A 26,841-nucleotide genomic window follows, 5' to 3' on the forward strand; every position below is an offset into this window, starting at 1 on the left:
ATGTTCAGCCTATTGAAATAAGTATTTGGAATTGGAAAGATAATATGTCAGGAAAGTCAGCCAGAAAAGAAACTGCTTTCAAAGATCCAGCAGGGAGAGAATCTTCTAAGAGTTTGGTTTTCGGAGCCACCCTTAGTATAAGTACTGGAGGTTCTAGAAGCAGAACCCACAAAATATTAATCATTTTGACAGGTAGATTCTCACTGAAACATAATGTTAGCTGCTGTGATCATAAACAGAAAGGGTGCAGGCATCTTCTTGTGAGGAATACCAATAGGTACTTCTCAGTAATAAAGCTTTTAGAATTTTCTACATAAGCATGTTGAATTTTGCAATGGGGGTGAAAAAGGCCAGGACGAAAAGTTAAGAAAAAAGAGGGATTAAGATGGCTCAGAAAAATATAGATTTTAGGACATAAGTTGCAACATGATAAGAAACAAGAGAAGGATGCTTGGCTTGCAGTCTGGAACATTATATTTTGTTACATGAAAATCTATTTCATTTGTGCAACATGAGAGAAAATAATATGAGTTCATTAATTTATCTTTTCTCTCTCTTAAGTATTCTTCTACTCCACAGACTACCCACTCTCCTAAGCAGTATCTATTGCAAAAGTTAGCAGCACACACCACAAAATGTGCCCACCCTCAGATCATGGCCTTTTGTAGGAATGATGGGGGCCATCATGGGTGGGGAAGATTTTCCTAAGGCCTGTGTGGAGAGAGGCACAGAGCTGATGTTTAGTGCTAAGGTCACAGCATGCCAGCACTAAATGTGGGACTCCAAGTAACACAAGTGCCCACGGTTTCTTTAATATGTTTATTTCTGCATGTATGATTGTGAGATGCTGAGACCTTAACTACGGGCCCAGGCCTAAGGCCAGCACTATTCTAGAACACTCTGTTTTTCAAACCTGTTCTGTTAACAGGATAAAGTCACTCAATCTTCATGAAAAATAGAATTAAATATTGCTTATGGTACAGCCAAGATTATAACAGTTATTTCCCTGTCAATAAAATTTGTTTGTAACTCTTAAGAGAATATATTTTAAGCCAGTGAGCCAGTAACTTTCTTTGCCATGTGGTTAAACAAGAGAGTAAAAGCTTACTGCCATGAAAATAAATATCCCTGGCTGGCACTACTTCAGTAATTTACCTAGCCTAAGGTCATTCTAAAACAGTTTAAATGCATCATTAATCCACAATCCTCTAAAACACTAAAATACTTAAATAAATTACAATGGAGTAAGATGAGCCTGAAGAGAGGAAAAAACTGTCAGGATATAATACATTTAAATGATGCAAAAAAGTCTCTAAGACTCATGAATAAATTATTGCTAAAATGAAAGGCATGATAACGAGCCTAAAGGACATGATACAACCAGTTTCATTTGGTTCAGAAAAATTAAGAAAATGAATCTTCGATTTCACCTTTCCGCTCGTGAATTTTCATACAGTTGGTTTTAACCTTGGTAACTCAGAATTTTCATGTTCATTTTTATTACATCCTTTTTCTGTTCCAATCCTGTTATTCCCTTGATTGCTGCACCTTCTGTTTCTAGCAATCATACTTAATCATACCTATTCATGTGTGAATGTGTGTGTGTAAGTACATGTGTGTACAAGTATGTGTGTGTATATGTGTTTGTTGGGAATGGAGGCTATAAGTAGAGTTACCAAGATCAAAGCCAACACACATGTAGAAACTAAGCAAGAAACAGTAAAAAAGGAGACATACCTTTATGAAGTATAACTTTATAACTTAGGTTACCAAAGACGTTATTTTTCCTTAAATCAACAGATATCCCAAAAAGTGTCCTATAAAATTTTGCCTTCAAGATAAATTCCTGATCAACCAGTAAAGCAGATTTTTTTTTTAAAATCAGAGATTATAGCATTATATGCAAAGTTATGAGCAAATTTAAAAATGGAGGTATGAATTCTGAGAAAGCAGATTTTAACAGCACTATTAGCAGGCAGTGTTGAAAGGTGCTCCCCTCCTTACTTATGTCCTGTGATAATAATGTCATGACTGTCAGCCTTGTGCTGTGCCTCACCACATCCCTATATCTGCAAGACTTTCTATAACCTATGTGATCTGAACTACTACAGGAAAAAAATCTCTAGACTTTTATTTATGTTCAGCCTTCATCATTTCCATGGTACGTCATGCCTTGGAATGCGCTAAGTCAGAATACTCAGCATAAAACCGGGAAACCAGTGCCTGAGACACAGGAAGGTTTTAGATGGCAGAGAGAAGTCCCTGGAGTGCTTATGCAGCTCTACCCCTGCACAGCAGCTTAAAAGGCAACTGTCTTTGTGCTTCCTTTACTCATCTGACCTAGCATATTCCTTACTGTTAATACCAAACTCTATAGTTCCCTATAGAGATCAGGGAATCAAAGAGATGTGTCCATTCGCTATGAATTTTATGTTTGCCCTTTATATTGGCAACTTTCAAACCTAGACCAGCACTTTGTTGCTTAGCTTAACTCATGTATATATCCAGTCTCAACATAGAAATAAAAAAGCACCTAGAAGTAACATTACAAGCCCGTGTTTTGAAATGAAATTCATAGACAGTAAGTGTATTTAACTCAATGTTAAATACCTATGAGGCTCTTGGCACTGGCTGGAGGGAGAGGGGGGAGAAGAAAGAGAAAAAGGGAAAATTATAATATATTTATTAAGTGTCTTTGTAGCTTACCATAAAAGTACTTAAAGACAGAGACTGGGTGCTGTGGCTCACGCCAGTAATCCAAGCACTTTGAGAGGCCAAGGCGAGTGGATCACCTGAGGTTCGAAGTTTGAGACCAGCCTGACCAATGTGGTGAAACTCCATCTCTACTAGAAATTCAAAATTAGCCAGGCGTGGTGGTGTGTGCTTGTAACCCCAGCTACCTGGGAGGCTGAGACAGGAGAATCACCTGAACCCAGTAAACAGAGGTTGCAGTGAGCTGAGATTGCTCCAGTACACTTCAGCCTGGGCAAAAAGAGCAAAACTCCATCTTAAGGAAAAAAAAAAGACAGAAACAATAAATTTTAAACTTTTAAACCTGCAACCACAATAAAGCAAATAAAGAAACAGATAAAAGAGTGAAGAGAGAAACTACATGGATAAGTGTTAAGAAAGTTACACTAAATAAACACAGCATTTATCTTGGAGCTTCCTGGTAGCCAGGAATATGTGACTATCATTACATAACCTAGTAATATGCCAACCTATTCAAGATAAAAGAGTGTTTGCTAGAGTTTTGAGAGTAATGTCTCAGGGATGATTTAGTAAGAGAGTTGGGTAAATATTTCTAAATGGGAAATGTACTACGTAGTTAGGGATGTCCTCATGGGCATTTTCCTCCTTACATTATTTTAAAACAATATTAAACTTCAGAAAAGTACAAAGACTTTACGTGTGTGTGTGTGTGTGTGTGTGTGTGTGTGTGTATCTGGTGGTGTTTTCAGGAATATATATATGTATTCCCAAACTATTTAGTATGAAGTTGCTAACATGATGTCCCATCACCTTGAATAGTGACCTTCTCCTTCATAACCACAATACAACAATCCAGGTCAGGCTATTAACACTGATTCATTACTGTCACCTAAGCTTCAGATCCCATCACGATTCACCAGTTGGCCCCCAAAATGTCCTTTGTAGAAAAGTGATCTAGTTCACTCTCATGCCTTGCATTTAATTGTAATATTTCTTTACCTTCTTTCAGGATGGATTAGGTCCTAGATTTATCCTGATTTTGCTGATGCCATCCCTTCTGAAGATTATAGGCCAGTTATTTTATGCATAAGTTTGGGCATGTCTGCTGTTTCACTGTTTGATTCAGGTTGTATATCTTTGGAGGTAATACCACAGAAATTATACCACATTTTCATTGCATCCCATCAGCTGGCTCATTTCAATTTGCCCTATTACTAGTGATCATTGTATCATTTACTCATTGTGATGTCTGCCAATATTCCTCCCTGTAAAATTGCTCTTTTCCTCTTTGTAATTATTAAGTATTTACATGCATACATGTATATTCATTTTGTGTCTATTTGTATTACAAACACGAATTCACATTGATCTCTCCAATTCCCATCTAACACGTTAGAGTTCATTTTAGGTTTTTGCCTTAACATACTCTCTTCTATGATGAAGAGAAAGTTAGCTTTCTTTTCCTTCAACAATTACTTATTTGATCTATTTCCTCTGTATTACAAACATGAATTCACATTGATCTCTCCAATTCCCATCTAATACCTTAGAGTTCATTTTAGGTTTTTGCCTTAACCTATTAACTGTCTTCTATGATGAAGATAAACTTAGCTTTCTTTTCCTTCAACAATTACTGATTTGATCCATTTCCTCCTATTTAAACAATCTTTCATCTTAGCCACCACTCAACTCTCATGTGAAAATGCCCACTTCCTCTCTCCAAGGTAATCAGTGACAATCACAAAAGAAGACTGAAAATGGTGAATGTGTTAACATGAAACAATGAAAACTCTTCTGTGGGATACAAAAAAAAATATTAAAAATCCAAAAACATTTCAGGGAATTAATAACACAAACATGTCACATTTAGGATGATGTTGGTGAACTGGAAAAAAGAAGCATTCAAATAGTGTGTGGTACATGACAAGGACAGTGGTATCTTCAGTTATATTTTCTCTGTTGTATTTTTAAAGATGAGAGTGGAATATTATCATTCTATTCCTCCATATAATTTTCATGTCTAAAATATTTCTTAATAAATAATTATTAAAAATATAGTGACTTGGCCTTGAACAACTGTTTGTCATTGTTGCCCCCAAAGTTCATCAACTTACCTGTACACTGATGACAAAGGTATGCGACTTGCAGTAGTTCAGAGTTAGAAGCAGTGTGAAGTTGTTGCCAAAAAGATGGGATACAAAATCAGATGTGTCAACTATTTTTATATAATTTAAAAATACATAGTTTCATCTAGCACAACCCCATTTTCTTGAGGGTCTGATATCAAATTAACTGTTTTGGTATCCATACCCCTAAGGAATTATTGGAGAAAGCATTAAGGAAGTAAATTTCATTACTGTTAATATTACTAGTATTATTTTGTGATGCTATATGGCTAAATGATACTATCAATTTCCTTTTAGCTCGAAATACTACATAAAATCTAATGATCGTATAGATATTGCAGACCTCATTCACCTATCAATTGACTGCACACTATCTTACAATAACATTTAAAAATATATTTTTTATTTTTATTTACAATAAACCATTAATTATTACTACTATTAACTAATATTATTTTAAAATGAGAACACTAACAGTAAAAGAAATCTGATGGGTTGTCTTTAACATAAGATATGTCATAAAATGTACTTAGCCATTAATAAGTAATTAAAATTCAATCACTTCTAGACATATACTAGTGACAATATGGAAAACTAATTTAAGCTCTTATTTATTAATGAATTATATATAACTATTTTCACTTCTCTCTAGATATGAATAGATAATGCCAATTACTTTAAAAATTTATGATATATACATAAATAATAAAAAAGCAATATAGGCCATATGAGGTATTACTCACACCTGTAATACCAGCACTTTGGGAGGCTGAGGTGGGTAGATCACCTGAGGTCAAGAGTTCAAGACTAGCCTAGCTAACATGGTGAAACTTCATCTCTACTAAAAATATAAAATTTAGCCAGGCATGGTGGTGCATGCCTGTCATCCCAGCTACTCGAGAGGCTGAGGCAGGAGAATCACTTGAACCCAAGAGGTGGAGGTTGCAGTAAGCCCAGATAGTGCCAGTGTACCCCGGCCTGGGTGACAGAGTGAGACTCCATCTCAACAACAACAACAAGGCAATAAAATGATCTCAACCACTATAAATATTAAATGTTACATTATATATAGGAATAGACATTCTGCCTAAGTAATATATTTTAGAGCTTGAGTAAAATGTTATAAAACTATAGTTATAAATAAACTGTTGCTATAGTTATAAATAAAAATGTAAAATAATCTAGCACCTATCACATGTTAAACAATAAATGGTGAAAAAAATCCACACACTTACATATGCATAGACATACAGACACTGACAAATACACAGAGAGACACATATACATACATATGCATACACACAAAACCAAAAATCCCAGTTGACTTTAGAAATAAATTTTTCCATTTTTCTATAGTACTTTGTATATTTTTCAAAGTAGAATGCTAAATTCTTTTCTTGCATAAATACAAATAGAAAACCATAAAAAATTAAACAAAACATGTGCTTATGACCTCATAAATCCTTTCAAATTTACTCCTCATTTCTAAGTGGTATGTTTGTCAATCTTTCTTTCAAAATCCAATCAGAGCAAGATGGCAAGAAGAACATGGAGCATGTTCTTTGTCTATTAATAAGTGGTAAAACTAGGTATTGTCTTTAGTTCTGATGACTCTCACTCTTTTTGCAAACTACTGTAAAATACTGTGGCTTGTGCTAAGTGTTATCTCTACAAGGTTCTTCAATTACAATCATTCCATCTCCACAGTCTAGGGGGAAAACCGAAACAAGCAAACAACAAAGGACTTCTCCCACTGGTTCATCAGTTTTCTCTATAGCCACTAGTCCCAAGTCCTTTATCTAAACATGTCTGACTTACGCCTCTTGTCCTTTACCCCTCTTGCCTGTGCCATTGATAGAAAAGAGCACTTTTCATGATTTTCTAGGGACACATCTTTAGAGGGCACTTCTGCACTTTTCAAGCACTAGTATTTCCTCCCTCCTCCTAAAATCTATTAGCCATCACATATTGTAAATATGTGTTAAATGCAAAATCTTTTAATCACTACATATTGTATCCTCTCAGTAAATAGAATGTAAAGAAAACCCTACATCATGCCATTATGTTTTTACACAAGATTATTTTATCCATTTTGAAGTGGCAATCAATTCCATAAGTGAGAGCAAACATACTGTATTTAATTCAAAATACTCAGGATCATATAATTTCTTAAAATATAAGCATTAATGTTTTACACTATAGCATTTGTTTACAAACTAGTTTCCAAATGTTATCCCAAAGCCAGGAAATATGAGGACTTGGCTTTAAAAAATGTTTATTTAATAAATAAGTGAAATTTTTTTTTTAGTTTTCAAAGAAAGAGGTGTCTCATTTTCTGTCAAAAGCATGAGAACATCTATGAAAACTGTTATAAAAAAGAGATCAAATTGCATATTTTGCTCCTTATTTTCAAATAGTGGTTGAAATGATTTTGTTAGAGCAATGTGTTTAAAAATGATGAAGATCATTATGGATTGGAGAAACATAGTTATTTGACAGGAAAAATAAATATATATAAGCATGTCCTAAAATAATTCCCTTATTTGAATATAGTTCTTTTAATAGGCTGGACCAAAAGTTTACTCCATAGGTCAAAGTCTATGCTAATATAAACCCATACACCAAGGATAATTAAACAATAGAGAAATTAAACATTATATTTTAGACAATACTATTAGCAATCAGAAAAGGTGAAGAGCGGAAGTAAAATTTCTCCTTACCATAGTTTATAAACATATTTTACGTAACATTCAAAATATGACTATGAGCCTGACCATAAAAAGTCAGAAATATGCAGAATCCACTACTAGAAAACAAAACGACTCAAATGTCAGAATAATTAAGACTTTTGCCAGGTATTTTGGTTATTTATGAGAGAATAAGATCATGTTTTCTCTGATTCTACTTTGTTTTGAATGTTAGCATCTTCAAAAAATTCTGGCTAAACAAAATGTATGCTTAACAAATTAAAATTGGAATATGATATTTAAAAACCAAGAATGCATTCACAAATATCATTTATCAGCAATAATATTTATAATCAATAAAACATAAATTTATTAAAAAATGTTAAACACTAGTCAATAGCAATTCATTGAGCAGCGCTTCTCCATTATAATAAGCAATTTATACTTTACTTCACATTCATAAAGAAGAAAGTTGCTTTTAATATTATACCCTAGATTTCATATACAATTTTCTGCATTTACATACTTTGAACATTGCTTAGTACAGCAGTAATCAAGCCACATGTGAAACAGGCCTTAGGGGAGGATCACCAAAATCAGGTTTTGACCATTCTGTGATATTTTATATTGATTAAAATGAACATTTATGGCTACTTAAAAATGGAAATATAATGCACAAATCTCTAACTTCTAGGATGTATAATCAAATGAGGGTAATTTAAACATTTTGCTCTGATGCTAGAAGGACTTAGAAACTTATTGCACATTTATGTTTGTCTAGAAATAAACACTTGTCAGCCTGCAATGCTTACCAGCAGCTAGTCTAGACCTACTTACTTTTTATCCTTTCACTCTGTGACTCTTTTGCTTGGGCTCATAATTAAGAATAAAAATCATTCTTATTAATGAGTCTTACACGATGTTTTTGTTAGTCGTGGCTCTATACTTCATACTTACTTAAATAAAATCAACAAACCAGGGAACAATATGTCTGATAAAATAAGAAATGGTAATTTTATTTTATTTTATATTTATATTTTTATTCTATACTATTTTGCAATGTGTTCCCATGTCAATTGATCTTGACATTAAAAAAACTATATAGATAGATATAAAAAATTATCTATCTATCTACTTGCCTACCTATCTATTCAATGTCACTAGTGCTGGAAGTAAAACACTATCCAAAACTTGCCATGAATAAGACAATAAAAAAGTAGACATGAAAACAAGAAGACATTAAATAAACTGATTCATGAGATACATAAGTGTAAATAGGAATATCCTGCCAAATTCAAATTTTGAGATACAAAAAAAAAGACTGAAAAACATATATAGATTACTATTTTACATTTATAATGATAACAAATATCTGTAGCAAATATGATTGTTGTACTTGCATGATTTTATTTTTAAAATATATTCTTTTAAAAAATTTCATCAGAATCTATACATTTCATCAATAAAATGAAAATGAAAACCAAGTTCCACAGAAAATATTATAGGGAATCGGCAGTTGTGTATAACTACATAAAATATAATAAACTGATCAATTATCTAGATCAAATATATTACCATAAGATCACCAACAAGGACAGATTGTGTCCCAAATAAGTAGAAGTATGTAACTGGATACACTTACAGAAACAATATAAAATCATATAAAGTATTACAATTAAAAAATACTTTTGTGTCTAAAACAGGGAAGTTACTTAAAAGTGTATCCACATATTTTCTTACAATATTAAAATGACACCCATGGACATATTTTTGTTAGGTAACAGCACTTAGAAAGTTATGTTGTAGCATACAAATATTATGACACAAGGCAATGTGTAATGACATGTATAATTTTTGTTTAATCATAAGAATATCTGTAAATGATATTTTTATTAATGAATCTCTTGGATCTGGTAACATTAAGAAAAAAGGCGCAATTTAAACAACTCCCTCTAATACTTCTGTACATCTTTTTCCATTTGAATACAGCCAATAAACCTTCTTAGGTTTATTGAAGGCAATAGTTTATGCCTTCATACACTATTGAGATGAACACAAAAGCAAGTGAAATGAAAGAAGGTCAAAGCTAGGTAAAAAGTAGATAGAAATGTCAGAATGAAAAGTTAAAAAATTCAAAGTTGACTGTAGTGCCACTACAAACAAGAGGAGATATAATTAATGTGCTTGAAGTAATTTAGCATTATGAAAAAAGTTGTAGAATCATTTTATCAAACACAATGTTATTTAATTATCAGAACGGTAAGACTTCTTCCCCAAGACACTGCATTTAATATGCTTCTACCAAATAAAGCTTGTCATATCCATTCTAGCTCCTATAAATTTTCCTAATCTCTTTCATACGTTTTACCCTTGAATTTTCTCCCTTTCTCTCCTTGTGTCTACATTTCTGCTACGTGACTGCTAATTAAAATGAACCTAACTCAAGGTAGTCTTTCTCAAAAAGAGCAGGGGTTGTTCAAAGGACTTGTGCTAGAGAATCAAACTAATGGAAGTTGTAAGGTCTGAAGCATTCAAATTAAAATAAGCCCCTTGAAATATATCGGTCTGTACTCCCAAAATTACTTCTTTTAATGAAGTGTGCTGCTTCATGGTCCCTTGTAGTCTGTATTAATGAACTCAGTCAACTCCATGCTTTTTTAAAAAAGAAAAAAAAGATTACTTAAGTTTTAAAAATAAGTTTTTCCTAAATTGCCATGGTAGTTATTTAAATGTATTTTATGCATTGTGCCTACACATTTTGTAGTAAATGCTATACATCAAGGATTGCATAATTGAAGAAAGAACAAATTCAATGGTTATATTTTGTTCCGTATGTTATCATTGGCTTGTTTGGATGACACTGTCTTCTTTTTAATAAAGTTACTGAAATGATCCACATCTTCTATAGCATAGTCATATGTCAATATGTTTGATGAAATCTTACAATTTTCAGTATCAAGATCAGTCAAGTCTTGAAATAATAGCATATGTAGTCAGGATGAGGTTGATAGAACAAAAACATGCAAATGGAACACTATTTCATGAGGATGACAACTATTTACTTTCTTATATTCATATTTATTTGGCAATACTAATATTTATACATAATTGGACTGTATATACTCATTTTTTGTATACATATAGTGCAACTCAAATTCAGTATGTAAAAGACATTTCGTATTTATGACATTCATTATTTCTAGAAATATTTATCAAGTACCTAATTTGTGATAAGATAATGCTAGGCACTGTAAGTAAAAACAGGAAAAAAGATAGACAATTCCTGATTACATGAGCTTCCTGGGGTTGCTGTAGCCAGTCACCACAAACTAGGCAGCTTAAGACTACAAAAGTTTATTCTTCCATAGTTCATGCGGCCAGAAATCTGAAATCAAGGTGTTGGCAGGGCTACACTACCTCTGGAAGGTCTATTAGAGAATCCTTCCTTGGCTTTTCCAGCTCTGGTGGTTGTTGGTGTTTCTTGAGTTCTTTGGCTTGTGGCCACATCACTGTAATTCCTGCCTTCGTCTGCACATTGCCTTCTCCTTGGTATCTGATTTATGGATACATCATTCTAATCTCTCTTTCTTCATCTCCCACATCTGTCTTCTGTCTGTGTCTTCTAATCTGTCCATCAAATTCCCCCATGTGTCTTTTATAAGAAGACTTGTGATTGAATTTAGGGCAGATAATCTAGACTGACCTCTGCATTTTAAGATGATCAAATTAATTACATTTGCAATAACCATTTTTCCACATAAAGTAATACTCCCAGGTTTCCGGGATTAGTACATGAGCATATCCTCTTAGGTGCCACCATTCTACCCACTACTATGTTTAAGAAACTAACATTAATAGAGAATAAACTACCTAAACAGTAGTTGATATCCAGACTGATAAGTACCATTATAAGGGCAGAAGAAGATCTAACATCAAACTGCTGTATCTGATGCAAGCATGGGAGACCAGCAAAGTTTCCTAGAGACCACTTGATGAAAAGTAGAAATTAACCAGGCAAAACTGCAGAGAAAATATATACAAATTCCAGGGGGAAAAAATATGATACTCTCAGGAAACTAAAGCAGCTCAAAATGGTTGAGGCTTAGGGAGTCCTGGCAGTGAAACAGTGATCAATCAGATGTGGGTACATATCAAGAAGACTCGGGGTAAGCTGTATCAAAGAAACCAAGCTTTTATCTGAAGGTGTAAGAGTAAAATAAAGAGATTTAAAAATGGCAATAGTCTGCTCAGTTAAACACCTTTAATAAACAGCTCTGGCTGCTGTGAGGGTGAACTTGAGAGCAAGTTGGAGGCAGAGTATCATTTTAAGGGTGTCTCACAGAAATCCAGTAAAGTTTTTAAGCTGATCCCAACTAGGACAGAGGCAGAGGGTATAAAGAGATGTGGATGAATTCGAGAGAGACACTGTAGGAAGTACTGCTAGTACAGTTGACCCTTAAACAATGCTGGGGCTAGGGGTACCGACATCTGTGCACTCAAAAATCTGCATAAAACTTTTGACTAAACTAATAGCCTACTTTTGACCAATGGCTTTACCAATAACACAGTCAACACATATTTTGCATGTTACATGCATTATATACTCTATTACAATAAAGTAAGCTAGAGAAAATAAAATGTTATTCACAAAGTCATGAAGGTGTGGGCACAGTGGTTCACACCTGTAATCCCCGTACTTTGGGAGGCCCAGGCAGAAGGATCACTTGCGGTCAGGAGTTCAAGACCAGCCTGGCCTACATAGGGAAACCCTGTTTCAACTAAAAATACAAAGATTTTCCGGGCCCAGTGGCATGTGCCTGTAGTCCCAGCTACTTGGAAGGCTGAGACAGGAAATCATTTGAACTTGGGAGGCAGAAGTTGCAGTAAGCGGAGATTGAGCCACTGCAACAGAGACAGACTCCATCTAACACACAAACTAAAAACGCATGAGGAAAAGACATGTAGCATACTGCATTGTATTTATCAATACCATAAGTTTATTTCATTTGTTTACAAGATGAGTTGTCTGAAATGGCAGGCAACTGTAGCTGTGGACTTCCACCTACGGTACATATCAAACAATTCTACTTTGTCTTGGAATATCATGACTTTTCTCTGCTTCTTGGGAGTACTTCCAGCATCACTAGTGGCAATTTGGGTCCCATGGTGCTATTCAAGGTTATGATTTTACAGGAAACATGATCAGAAATATGAGAGATTGTGATATCATGTTTTACTGAGATAGCAATTTACTAGAGCAATGAAGTGCTCACTTCTCCAAGTGATTAGCATCACACAGTGTATTAAACAGATACTAGTGATACTTGAACGCACTGCAATAGCACAAGGAGTTGCTATAAAATTACCACAGTAGGACAGTAGGTAATACAGTAAATTTCATGCAATTATAATCCAATACTCCATCTTTACACTTGTTTATAGTTCTTTTGAATGTGAATGGTGCCAGGTATGGTCTGTAAGTGTATTATAACTTGTGATAGTTTTTTCACTTTTTTATAATAGATTTCTGTGTATTTTTTTATAGCAGCACATAAAATAGACTAGTATCTACATATATTTTATGCATTCATAACATAACTTTTTTTTTTATATTACTAGACTACATGGTTTGTCGGCAATTTTTTTTCAAGTTTTCTGCAAATCTCAAAAAAGTCTCCAATGTATTTATTGAAAGGATTCCACATATAAGTGTACCTATCCAGTTCAAACCTGCGTTCAAGGGTCAACTATACTTAGCATTCAATTGAATCTGAGAGTACAGATAATGAAGGTAACAATGACAGTGATCAACTTTCAGCATGAATGCTGGAGTAGTATCCAGGGTACTTCATTTAGATAAGATACAGAGAAGGAGAAAAGGTAAAGAGAATGAAAGGAATTTAATTTCAGACTTCTAAAATTTAAAGTATCTGTTTCTAGATTTCAGCTTCGTATGTGGCTCGTATTGTAAGGAGAGAAATTTGGATTAGAGAAAATAATTTGGGAGTCATCAACCTAAGTTCGATAACTGCAGTTTTGAGGGTCTGTGAGCGATGCTTGCAGGGAGAGTGCAGAACAAGAAGTAATTGTACAGATCCCCTGTGAAATCACATAATTCAAACTTAAAGCTGTTGGAAGTGTAAATTTTCTGAGCCTTGAGAAGAGTGTGGCTATGTGGCCTAAGTCACACAGCATGCAGTTGCAAGTTCTGCCTTTTTCCTGTCAATAATTAAGACCAAACAGTGGCAGTGATAAGACCCCCTTGGAACATTGCCTCTATTCAGAGTACTAAAGTAATCTTCCTTGTAATGTAGCAATCTGTAACCAATCAAATAGCTGTGGCATATGCACTAGTCTCCTATGGCAAACGTAATCCTGTTGGAACTTTTTTATCTCTGCTTATATAAAGTGTAACCTTCTCCACTTGGGGAACACTGATCCTATTCATTTGGAGTCCATGTTTCCAGGGTGGCTGTTCTCAAGTTTTGCACTTAAATAAACTCTGTACTTAATAGTTTCTGAATCTCATTATTTAAGGTTGACACTCCCAATGAGCATATTTTTAGGAAAAGAACACAAGTGGGAGTCTACGAAGGACACTGGTAAATGTATGTTGAGTATGAGTGTTGGTTGGGAATGGCAGTGGAGACAGAAGAATTAAAATAGGAGTGTGCACTGAGAAGCCTGAAAACACACAAACACTCTGTGTTTTCCTGTTCTAGTCTCTTACCAGTTTTCCAAAAGCTGCTTTTGCCAACCCCTTCTCCTCTCAAATCTCCCACTTCACCGCCTCTTCTCAGATGAAGAAGATGGCTTTCAGTAGGAGTGTTAAGTTAATTTCTAACAAGTAATACGGCTAATGATAAGTGGCTTTGAAACAACTATGGCTGATGATACTAGTGAAAGGGGTTAGTGCAGATTAGCAGGAGTCAGATTCAGCCTAAGGTGGGTAGAAATGGAAAGTCAGGAATTGCTTCCCTACCTGCTCCAATAGTGGGAGAAACCTCAGAATGTTTAAATATTATTGTTAGAGATGTTTTGAGAGGAAAAGGCTGAAAATAAATGAATGAGAAGAAAAACAAAATATGTGGACGTTCCTAAAGAAAGTTGTGATTCATAGTCTGGAGAGAGGTTCCATATTTATCTTAAAGCTAGGGATATGTTTTCCATAGTAACAGGAGGCAAGCAGAGAATTGGGAAAACACCCATGCAAATGGCAGTGCTTTCTGGTTTTATGACATTAAGTCCTGATTCTTCCCAAATAAAAATCCTATACTCACAGTAAAGAATGAAGGAAGGCTACCTGCTAAGCATGATAAAAGAGGTGGTAGCACAGGAGATTTGAAGAAAGAAGATGGGAAAAAGCAGTTTCGCAAAACAAGGAAGAAAGCTGAATAGGACAATGTAGAATTATTTCTTTTCAGGTAGTTTATGTTTCACTGTGCCAGTTTATACTTTTAACTCATAAAAGATTGTTTCTGTTAAGGTGACACAACTAAGCTGTATTTACTCTCTGATTGCATAGTCTGGAATAAACTGACAGCTCGCAGAATTACAAACAAACTAGTGACAACAAAGAGCAACAGCAGAAGTCTTGAGCTAAAAAAATATTTCTCACATCATATACATTTTAATAGTTGGAAATACGGTTATGTTCAATAGAATGTTTTTATGATGCAAAAGATTCCAGTTTTTGAAAAGTCTCATCTTTCATGTATTCATTGGGCTAATAATTGATCAAATCAATCCCTATGTGAAACTTGTCTTTTAAAGGAAAAAGAGGAAAAGAGAAGGTTCTAAGCAGAGAAAAGCAGGGAAGAGATGTAAAGTGATAGAGTTGCTTGTATTTCTTCACTTTCTTGAACTTTATCTATTGGTTTCCCTGATGCTTATTTTCCTCTCTGTATTTCATTTATTAGAACTTAAGATCTTGGTCTTGGAATGCCGAGGATCTTCTTTAAAAAATGTAATCTCCTTCGGCTTGTGAAAGAAAAGTTAAAAATTTCTACATAAGTTAAGAGCGGGGACAATTCCATTACATAGTGTTTGATCTGACACCATTCTGCTAGGCTATCTAAAAAATGGTAAAATTCACTTGGCTAGGGAACAGAAGCATTTTTATCTTCCCCACCATTGAGTTTTCTACAGCTTTCCATTCCCTTGTCTTTCCAGCCAGCTGGTTTCTTGGAAGCAATAGAAGAGGCCGTGAGAAAGCACTTCCTTCCTCAAGTTACTCAACTATGGTGTCCAGCAGCACCTTTCTTGATTTTTCCAATTCTACCTGACTGTTGCATGCAACCAGAACAACGTTAAAACTCGTTAGATGAAATAATAATAATGTATTCAGCCCTAAAGACATTCTTAGATAATTGTCTTTGGCAATTAGACTGATTTAATGATACAATTTAGAAAAGATTGTTTTTTCCCTGAGGACAGAATACATGTTCAGAAATTAACATCATATAGTGAGAACAGAACTAAAAATATGAGGGGAAAGGTCATCAAAATAGCATTCGTTGCTGATTGAATATTCTGGGAAGAGTTACATTCTCTCTTGAAATCTAGTTTGTTTCTGACATGTGGGACCATATGAGCCCTTGGTTCAAGTTACAAAACTTTTAAAATAAGTGCCATATTATTTTCTGTATGGGCTACTCAAGAATTTAAAAGTGAAAGAAATAGTTAAACATGACTCAAACACTTTTAAGAATACTTTAAAAGATGCAAAAATATCAAGAGGCATTGATGGATCTAGAAACAAAAAAATAAAAAATAAAAATGCAAAAATGTATCCAAAAAGGGAATCATATTCATGATGGTTCATGAAAGAAAGTGTGTGGGAAAATGCTTGTTCTCTTTTTCCAATCTTTCTAGAATTCTAACAACTAATAATAGAAACACACTTTTTCTCTTTTTCCAATCTTAATTTCCCAGAATTCTAACAAATAATAATAGATAACATTTTAAATTGCTTATCATGTACAATTTGGTTTTCTAAGCATTTTATGCATATTAACTTATTAAACCCTTATACCAACTAAATCCAGTAGACACTTTTTATACTCATTTTAGAAATGACAAATCTAAGACACAGGGAAGATGAGTAACTTGCCGAAGGTCTTGCAGTAGTTAAATAAAAGAACTGGAACAAACACTAGGCAGTCTGTATCTAGTGTCCATCCCCTTCACCACTGTGAATATTTACTTTTATAGTTAAATTATTATATCACTTCTTGTGTTGCAATGATCTAGGATATTTTTGATGTAGTTGTAATATATAGTGAACTTTATATAATCTCAAAATTTGATATTGATAGAAAAAATCCTGTTCTATCTTGACAAGTTTTTATAATATATTTGCATTTGTAATATAAGATAGTAATATTATATATATATATATATAATTGATTTGTGTTGAGGACTTAAGAGCAGCTTAACACAGTGTCAGAGAAATGTTAGAAGCTCAATAAATGTTACCTTAAAATATATTAATATATACACTTTTTATTTTTATTTTTTATTATAATCACTTTATTACTTTTATTATTAATATACTATCAATATTTTTGGCAACTGAATATTAGTTGCAATAAATACCACAAACCTACCATCTATCCCCACTTGCTATACTATACTTAACTACACTCTGGTTTGTTTGCTTGTTTCCTTCATTCTGTGTATCTGGTCATCATCTGCATTTATTTTGACAGGTAACTTGCTGACTTATTGACAAGATGTCTGTAAGGCTTCCTGATATCTCCTTTCAGCATTATAGTCTTCAATCTTTTTTAATAGGATTATATAAACTGCAATAAATACCTGATTACCCATCTATCATCTTTTTAGCTAAGATATCTATAATATATCTATATTGAATCAGTTTGTAGACAATTTCACAAATTTTTAATTACCTCTCTAAAGTAGTAAGATAATTTCATGGGAAAAAATCGCAGACATCCCTGCCAGGAGAAACATTCAAACTATTAAAAGCACAGACTCTAAATTTACCTCTTAGATAATAACAACTATTGCTGCTTCTCTCTTTGCTTTACTTCACTTGACTACCTCTATCCACCTTGGGACTGTCCCCTCATTCTCTCAGGGCACCAGCCTTCTTCTGACTTGTATTTTACCAACCAGGGTCCCACATCCTGCCATTTACATCAATGCTGACCTCACCAATATCTGTTATCCATCAAAAAAGTATATTTTAGTTAAATATTTAGTCTTACTATTTATTCTAATTTTGTTTAAATTTCTACAATTGTGTGTAACTATAATCAAGAAAATACCAGGAATGAATTATCAAGCCTAATGACCCTTTGAAAGCCTTAAACAATGCAGTGTTAACATTGCCAATTAGTTTCTCTTTCTATAAATCCAAAGTGCAAATTCTGTCTTCATGCCTTCCTTACTTGTGAATTCAGTTATATAGAAGAGCCTATTACAATGAATTTAGGGGATGATTAAATACTAAAGGTACAGAGCACTTGGAGTGGGACCGCATATTAACATTACACAATAACTTACGTATTTTTTACCTCTTCTAAACTCTAAATAATTTGAGCATGTATTTATTATAAAGTAATGTGATCCAGCCTTATATTAAAATGTGTATATGCCTTTCTCAACTAACAGATTCTAAGTTAATTGAAAACATATTTATGGTTTCATTGCTTATATCCCTCAGGGTCTATCCCAGTATGGTGCACATATTGCATATCCAAAAAATATCAACAATAAAAAAAATTGATAGTGGTAGATTTAATGTATTTTATTATGTCTTTATTATGTTTACACAATATTTAAGGTTATTTGCTAATTCAATAGATGTTCTAAAAAGTCAAGAAGGTATAGATTGCTATTTGTAAAGCTTCCCTCATCATTTACTGTATACCAAGCAATTTAAACATATAATCCAATTATTTCTCTTAGCTACCCTACTATGAGGTAATTTTTGTGTTTCCATAATTGGAACTGAGGTTTAAAGATGTTAACTAGCATGCCCACGATTACATACTTCTGTAAGGGATGAGGACAATATACGAACTTGAAGTATCTGAACTTCCCTTTGCTTAATACCAACCCTGTCTAATTTTTATAAGAAAGACCACAATGCAATATGCTTTATCTGTCCCCTAACTCGACTGAAAAAAGCATTAACTCCATAAAGTAGCTAAGTGATTTTGACAGTTTTTATTCTACTTTTTAACTTCTTTTCTCCTGAATAATCTAATCCATCTCATGACCAAGATTTAAACAGTAACAACAAAAGTAGTTCTCAGCTTCTTGCCTTTAATTAGTAAGAAGAAAAGAAATGCTTATACGTGAGTCATGGGCTTTATTTTTATAGGAAATGAGAGTAGTCACTACAAAGAAATATTGCTTTTTTTTCCTTTTTTTAAATTAAAAGCTTCCATTTTTGAATAGTTTTCAATATATCAAAAACTAATTTTAGTAATTTTTGTAATAAACAGTAATATAAAAAATAAATTAAAATTATCAACTTCTCCTTAAGTATGAAATCTAAAATGTTAAGAAAAATGCCCTTTTACTTTCTAAGACCCTATCATTTAAACCAAATGTTGGTTTATTCAACAGTCTTCCCTACTAGATTCAACACATCAACAACATTGCTCTGCTGTGCTGTCTTGACAATGCCTCTAAAAGAGAAGCCATCTGTAAAGATTTAATAAACAAACACTAATTACCTTGGTAAAGGCAATGATTGCTTATAAATACTTGTGTGTAATAACAATATATATATCCATTAAACCTTGTTATATGCTGTTAAAAAGGCTAAGTGTTTAATCCTCACTATAACACTACAAGAAAGGTATTATCACCTGCATTTCACTAATAAAAAAACTGATCCAGAGAAGATCCATAAGTTCTTAAATGTCACACCATGCTAAGCCAGAAATTTTAAGCCTACACAATTTGATTCTAGAGACTACACACTGACCTACTAAAAAAGAACAAGACCCAGTACTACAGACATTCTGATAGTTCTCCTTTAGTTAAGTTCAACCGGATTTTCTTGCTAAGGAGACATGTCAGAAATAAGGGCAAAAGGCTGGGAGTGGGGACTCATGCTTGTAATCCCAAGTACTTTGGGAGACTGAAGTGGGAGGATCTCTTGAAACCAGGAGTTGGAGACCAGCCTGGGTAACATAGTGAGACCCCGTGTCCACAAAAAATATAAAAAATAAATTATCCAGGTGTCAAGGCGCCCACCTGTAATCCCAGCTACTTGAAAGGCTGAGGCAGGAGGACTGCTTGAGCCCAAGAGGGCAAGGCTGCAGTGAGCTACAATTGCACCACTGCACTCCATCCTGGGTGACAGAGTGAGACCTTCTCTTGGAGAAAAATAAATAAATATACGAAGGTAAAGGAAAGTCCACCTCTCTAAAATGTAGGTGGCTTACCTAACAATTTGGTCATTTTAATACGATGAAATCATTAAAATTATTATAATTGTCTCTGGCTTTCTAGATTTCAAGTATTGAAATAATAGTCCATGAGTATATGAGTACTTGAAATAATTCAAAATTAGCCTTCTTCGCCCTTAATGAGAAACCACCAGTCCTTAAGAAATGTGGTAGCTACTATCATGCTCTATAACAAGCACAATTGTGTTAATTATGTTACATGATAACAGTGATTGTCCTATTTGTGATCTGTGCCATTCTAACAGGCTAACTCCTCATTGTGATTTTCACACTTGCTAAGTAGATGCAAGCACTTCTAGAGATGGATGCATTTTCTTTATCTTTCTGCATACTTTTCTAGAATAATTCATTTCAATGGTGCTTCAAATTCCCCTACCAAAGCAATGGAAAAAAAACAAAAAGTTACAGAAGGTAAAAATATTGTGGAAAACAAAACAGTTGGGTGGATTTAATTTTTCTTTATAAATAAAACTATGTGTGTGGGTATATGTATGTGTGTATGTGTGTTGCTAAATGAATTAATGAAATGAATACATTTAATTTGAGAGTACCAATAATTCAGGTTCACCTTTTGTCCTATAGCACTGGAAGCAAAAGCCTTCGTGGAAACATTGATGTGCTTTATCTTGAATTCATCATTAACCCTAAATATACCTTTATTTGTTCACCCTCTTTCTGATGCCACCTTCCTTAGGTAGTGACACACATCAACACATTAGTGAGGAAAGTTATAGGTCATGATGCCTTGAAGTTTTGTGAATGCTCTGTCGTTTTCAACCTTTAAATGAACTCTTTATAGATACATTTGTTGTTTCTATCTAAATACGTTTCCATGGCACACAGGTTTTTCATTTGTTGTTTTTTGTTGTCCATTCAAGCATTACAATTACATTTTGAGATAATTCAGAAATCATTAGCTGTATAGTGAGGTGATAAGGAGAGCAAGTTTAGGACAGTGTGTCTTTACTGTCATCTTCAGAACCTTCTATTTCTCTGCATATATGCACATTTCTTTAATAACAGTTATTTTGTAAACACATGCAAATATGAGCAAAATGGAATAACATGGTCTCCTTAGATGCTTTTAAAGATACAAAGTTTCCAGGGCTAAACCTCTTCCCCTAAGCAGGCCAATCAAGGGAGAAATGGGAATGCATGATGCACAAAACATATCTAAGTCTGATTCTATATTCCACTTACATCTTATGATGCCTTTTCCTAATTTTAAGTTTTCTCTTCTCCTGTAATGTTACTGTTGATGTCCCTTAGCTGTCTTTCATTTGTATAAAAATGTTGCAAGGAGAGACATGGCTGCAAACTTTCTAAGGGTTGTCATGGCTACTCCTGACAAACAAACAAAAAAAAAATTCAATCCTTTCTTCTATATCACTTAAATCACTCAACCTTTCTCACCGTTTTCCTATATATTCCAACTTGATTTGGCTTCTTTTATAGGAAAATCTTATAGGAAGCTAATTGATTCAGCACAGCTTGTCCAACTCAGAAATAAACAGAGGGGAAAAAATTATCTCATTTTTTTCTTTCTTTTTTTTTTTTAACCAGATTGCGAACAGAAGACTGTTTCACAGTCTGTCTCCCATGGGGCAATGTGATGAACTAATCATGTAGCGATCTACCAGGTCACAGCAAATAATTAAGACACTTGTTACAGTGTTCTGTGTGGTGCCATCCTGTAGTGATTCTGAATGGATTTTCCATAAATTCAAGAAAAGATTCTTTAAAACCCTAATTTAAAATCTACATCTTAGCTAATTAAGAACACTGTGGCTCAAACTAATGTGTCATTTCACATCTAGTATACTGATAATGTGCCATCCTGAGTGTAGGTGTCAATTTTTCCTCCTGTCCTTAGCTCTTCCAAATTCTAAGGTATTTGCTGAAAAAGGAACACAGACATATTTTATAGCTTTAGTGATCAGCATGATAAAAAAAAAAAAAAAACATAAGACAGTTTGCATACATGGGTACCAATTATCTGATATTTTCATGTTATGTTTAAAATGCCACTGGAAAAAATAGTAGTGTCCAAAAAGAAGGCTCCCCCTGCAGTGTGGGGCTGATTAACATTAGATGAATTTGACAAAGATGCTGAGGAATCCTTTTCAGAATTTTTTTTTTTTTAATGGAGGTAGTCATATATCTGTCAAGCGCAGTTTACAAGTGAATCTGAAAAAAACAATGCATTACCTCACAATATTTTCCATATACAAGGTGTGACCTCTCAGGACTGTATGCATCTCACTATGTGGCAAGCACGAATAGCCCTACTTTAAAAATAGAAAGTCTGAAATTCAAATAAATAATAAGGTTCCACAATTTCAAAGAGACATAGAGGACCTCGGCTATTTTTTTTTTTTTTTTAATGTGTAGAAAATCCAGGACAATATAAGCTTCTAAAATCTTTCTGAACAGTTCTGAGAAAGTCTGGTTTAAAATTTTAAGATTTGTCCCTCATTTTTATTTCAAAAATTGCTGCCTCTTCATATCTGAATATTCTTGAATTATTTCTGTAATTAGTATTATTCTAAAGTTAGTTGCTAAACTAATATTACAGTTCCTTTTTTGAATTTTGGGTTTTTAAAAATGCATTTAGGAAAAGAAAGTATTTGGTTCTAGGCTTTTTTTTCACGTACGCTTGAATAAATGATTAAGAAAGAAATACAATAAGACTGGATATAGTAGTCTTGTTCTAAAATATAGCATTATTCTATATGTCATCCTAATTCACAGCTTAAGACCTAATTATTTAAGTGGGATTTAATTCAAATACAGCTGAAACAAGAGGAGAGAAACATTTCAAATGTTTAAACAGAAAAATGAAACTAAGAATATCTATACAATGATTATATAACAATCATTCTCAGCTAAATATGTTACCATTAGATTATTTTAATATACATATATATCTCTAAATGACATAAAGGAGATACTTAAATCATTCCAATAACAGAAAAGAGACAAAATTAAGTTAACTGAAAATAACACATCACCATTATGATAATATAACATCTAAATAAAAATTATAAACTACTTTAAAATTGTTATAGAATCTTAAAATTTCAAACACTTCATATTTATTTCAGTGATTTGATTTCAATTTTGCAGATCCCAAACCACAAAAAAACTTTTACTTGTACCATGTTATTAAAACTCTTCTATCAATCCTCTTTGGTTTTGTGAGAACAAAGGAAAAAGAAAAACTTTGAAATGAATAACTTGGTAATTTTTACATCTTTGTTTCATTTTCTGCAACATAGGTGCAGAAAATGTTTAAATATTAGAAAATTATAAATATTCTTTTAAAATGGAACTATAGAAAATACAATTAATTTGTATAAGATAGTAGATTTGAAAAAAAATGTGTTAAATACTAAACATTGTGAAAATTAACCTACATGGTTTCCATCAGTGTTTTCTGTTTCACCTCCCTTTATTTTATTTACTTCAGATTATGTAATAAGTACAATTTATACTCAATGCTAGATAGAAAAATTATTAGTGATAAGATCGCTAAAATATAAATAATGCATATTTTTAAAGTATTAGCCAGGCCATAATTTTGAATCTCCATAAATTAAATTATTTCCCTTTAACTCTTTCTAATAATTCAACTATTTAAAGTAGTGAAAGTTTTTCAGTTCTTATGACCACTTCCACACCATACTTAGAACTAGAACCCCTGGTGTTTTACACATAAGTACTGTAAAAATAGTTTACTCATTTGGGCACATGACTTGTGTGGATAGCATCAGTACTTATTGCTGTCAGTGCTTCAATCTGAACATTATCTTCACCCTCAGCTTTTGCAACTTGGAGAGAAATACAGTAATAAATGGTTTCTGAAAAGACATTTAGCAATTAACCATGAAAACGTCCTTTTAAAATTAATTGCTAAATTTAAGTAACACATTACCCACTGGTCAAATTATGTTTCAATTTAAAACCTATGTGTTTAGCCATCTTGCTAACATTGAAATATATATACATTATACAAATATTACATCACAATATTAATCATGTTTTAAAAGTCACTTTTTGTTTGGTCCAATGTAAAAATTAATGAGTTAATTCTTACTTACCCAAACTTGCTTATTGTGGACGACATATCCTAATTTTCCTTTTAATTATAATAAACTTTTTCTATTTTACAACGAACTCTATCTTTCAGTAAGTGATCGATTAATTTCTACCTTTTAAATTTTATTTTTTAATCTATAAAAAGTATTAGTTTTAAAACTATTATTTTTGTTAATATTATTAGAGTAGATGATTGACATTCATTTTAGGGCTTATTTTCTTTCCCACTTGGTTTCAAAGCCTTTACATAGGATTATTAAACTGGAATATCATGTAATATCCATCAATCTCAGTTATTTACAGTATATGAAACTTCTCTTGCCACTCCATGTCTCTTATACCCATTACTTTATTTCCTGAAATTAAGTATCGTTTGCACTGCAAAAGAACCAGAAATAAGGAAACAGTTTTAGTTATTATAATGACAGCTGAAGAGTTAAACTGTCACAGGTTTTTTTTTTTTTTTTTTTGCTGCTATTAGACAAACCATTTTCTCATTAAGGGTCAAAATCAATAGCACCAATGTGAAAGCTGTAAGAATCTCATTAATAAAATTAATTTGCATTTCATGTTAGCTATACCAGCAAATACTTCAGATGCTTATTGTTAATTCAGTTAGCAAATTTCAAGGAAAAAAATAATTTTGCCTCTCTTATTTTACCAACATGGAATGGAAATTTTACATAAGAGCATATTGACTACTAAAGTTATTAAAATCCTGTTCTACATCAAGGGTCGAATGATGTAAATAGGAACAAAAAAAGTTTCACATCCAAAGTGTCCATCTTCTTTTCTTCACTGGAATGACAAAACAGAATATACTTCAAACCAAAATTGAATTCCTATTAGAAAGGATAATAAATATTAACAACTAAATGAAAATATGTCAATATTTTCCCTCAGAATAACAATTCACTAGAAATCCATGGACAACTCATTCTCTTTGAAGTTTAGAGACTGGTAATGACTTCTTGTCATAATGAAAAAGCAGATTACCTCTTTATAGTTCACAACTAACCACTGTGCAAAAAGAACATTCAACTTCATTAAGTATAAGAGCAAATATTTAATGGCCATTACTATACATTGATGTTTTCCAGGAATGGGACTACTTCAACATTTTCTCTGTGTGGAAGGTACAGAGTGTTCAGGGGTGATGACCCTTGAAATTAAGAATATTAATATTCCAAGGTGATGCTCAGGACAAACTGAAAAAGCGATATATCAGTATCGTGAAGAAGGCTGCATTCTGTTGTTAAAAGGTTTATTAGAGAAGCTATGTTATTTATTAATAAACAAGGAGTTCGACGACATGGATTTTCATCAACATTTTGGAAAGTATAATTTGCATTATTGCTCACTAGGAAACACAGTTATTCTGATCCATGTTAAGTCATACTAATGGATTACATATTAAGTAGAAAGCAAACATATACTACATATCTTTAGTATAGGTGTTTCCAATATGATAGAAAGCTGTTAGCAACAAACTTATCAAGCGACTGTGAAACGGAATGAACATTCTTAATAACTCTGCCTGTGTACCCCATCGCAGCACCTTAGCAACAGGGGAGACAAAAGAGATGCTTTAAGTTTCCACAGGGTAAAAAGCTGTAGCTAAGCAAAACTGACACCAAAATACTGAAAACTATAGCTTGATGTTTTAGGAACCACTTCACAATCTTAATGATTTAGTTGGCTCAATTCACCTGAACATAGACATGGCAAACCAAAAGGAACGCAAAAACCTATCCTTATCACTAAACTTGCAACAAACCTACTCCCACCTCCGTAACTGAACAGTGACCTTTCATCCATCTCAAGTCAAAATCAACCTAAAACCCATGGTGACAGATTATCTTTTCTTCTTGACGTCTCTTATCCTTCTTTACTAGTTTTACATCTCGCGATGTTACTGGCTGCAATCTTAACACAGCTACTTGTTTAATAAACCCCAGAGTCTCTAGAGTCTTGTAATATCAGCTCTTTCGAGACTTGGGAGAAAACCCAAGGCGATTCCACACCGGCTCTCCGGCGTCCCCGCGCGAGGGTCACTCACTGCCTTACCAATCTTCCTGTGATCTTTCTCTGGGAGGCACTTACCTGCTGCTCCCCAGGCTCCGCCGACTTCACCAGGTGCTTATCCTTGTACAGAGACCAGAGACCAATGTTAGGCAGGAAAATTAAAGCCACCGTGAATAACAAAGTCATCTGCAGAAATCTCTTCTGTTTTCTCTTCATTGCAAATGGTAACAGAGAAGAAAAGTTAAAGGAGATGGCTCCCTGACTGCTCCTTGAGTTTAACGTCAAATTCCTTTCCTCTCCCCTGCGAAGCACCAGAAACTGAGAAGCTACAAACTTTTGTTGCGTGCTCAGCACCAATCTGCACGATTCAGAGGGAGTTGGCCATCTGCAGAACAAACGCACAGTTACTTTCCCCCCAGAAAACTATGACGAAGGCATTATCTATTGGCTTAGACATAAATGACTTGACTGAGGAAATCATTAAGCCCACTGACCTCCATTAGTATGAAGCAATGGAGTCAACAGGATCGTTTCTTGGACTAAGGGTAAGTTATGAAGAAGTCAACAGCATGCTGGATACTTAGGGAAACCGGAGTTGTGGTTGCCGTTGTTGCTGTGGCCCCCACCCCCTCAGTGTGGGAGGGCTGGGTCGCGGTAGAGCGGGTGAGGAGAGAGAACTGAGGGAGAGGAACTGGCTCAGCCCCTTCGAGGGTCAGGAAGAAAAGTGTCCGCTTTTGACAT

General features: G+C 33.7%; 1 protein-coding gene across 1 annotated transcript in view; it reads right to left on the reverse strand.

Moving 5' to 3' along the window:
* Positions 1-26,558, reverse strand: part of GALNTL6 (polypeptide N-acetylgalactosaminyltransferase like 6) — a 1,235,246-nt gene extending 1,208,688 nt beyond the window's left edge. The window contains exon 1 of the mRNA XM_012454670.2: positions 26,179-26,558. Coding sequence (XP_012310093.1) covers positions 26,179-26,316 — 138 coding nt within the window. The 5' untranslated portion in view covers positions 26,317-26,558. The remainder of the gene's footprint in view (positions 1-26,178) is intronic.
* Positions 26,559-26,841: the final 283 nt, after the last annotated feature.

The sequence above is a fragment of the Aotus nancymaae genome, unplaced genomic scaffold (genome assembly GCF_030222135.1).
Source record: "Aotus nancymaae isolate 86718 unplaced genomic scaffold, 86718_ANA_hifiasm-v0.15.2.pri h1tg000115l, whole genome shotgun sequence".
In the NCBI taxonomy this organism is placed as follows: Eukaryota; Metazoa; Chordata; class Mammalia; order Primates; family Aotidae; genus Aotus; species Aotus nancymaae.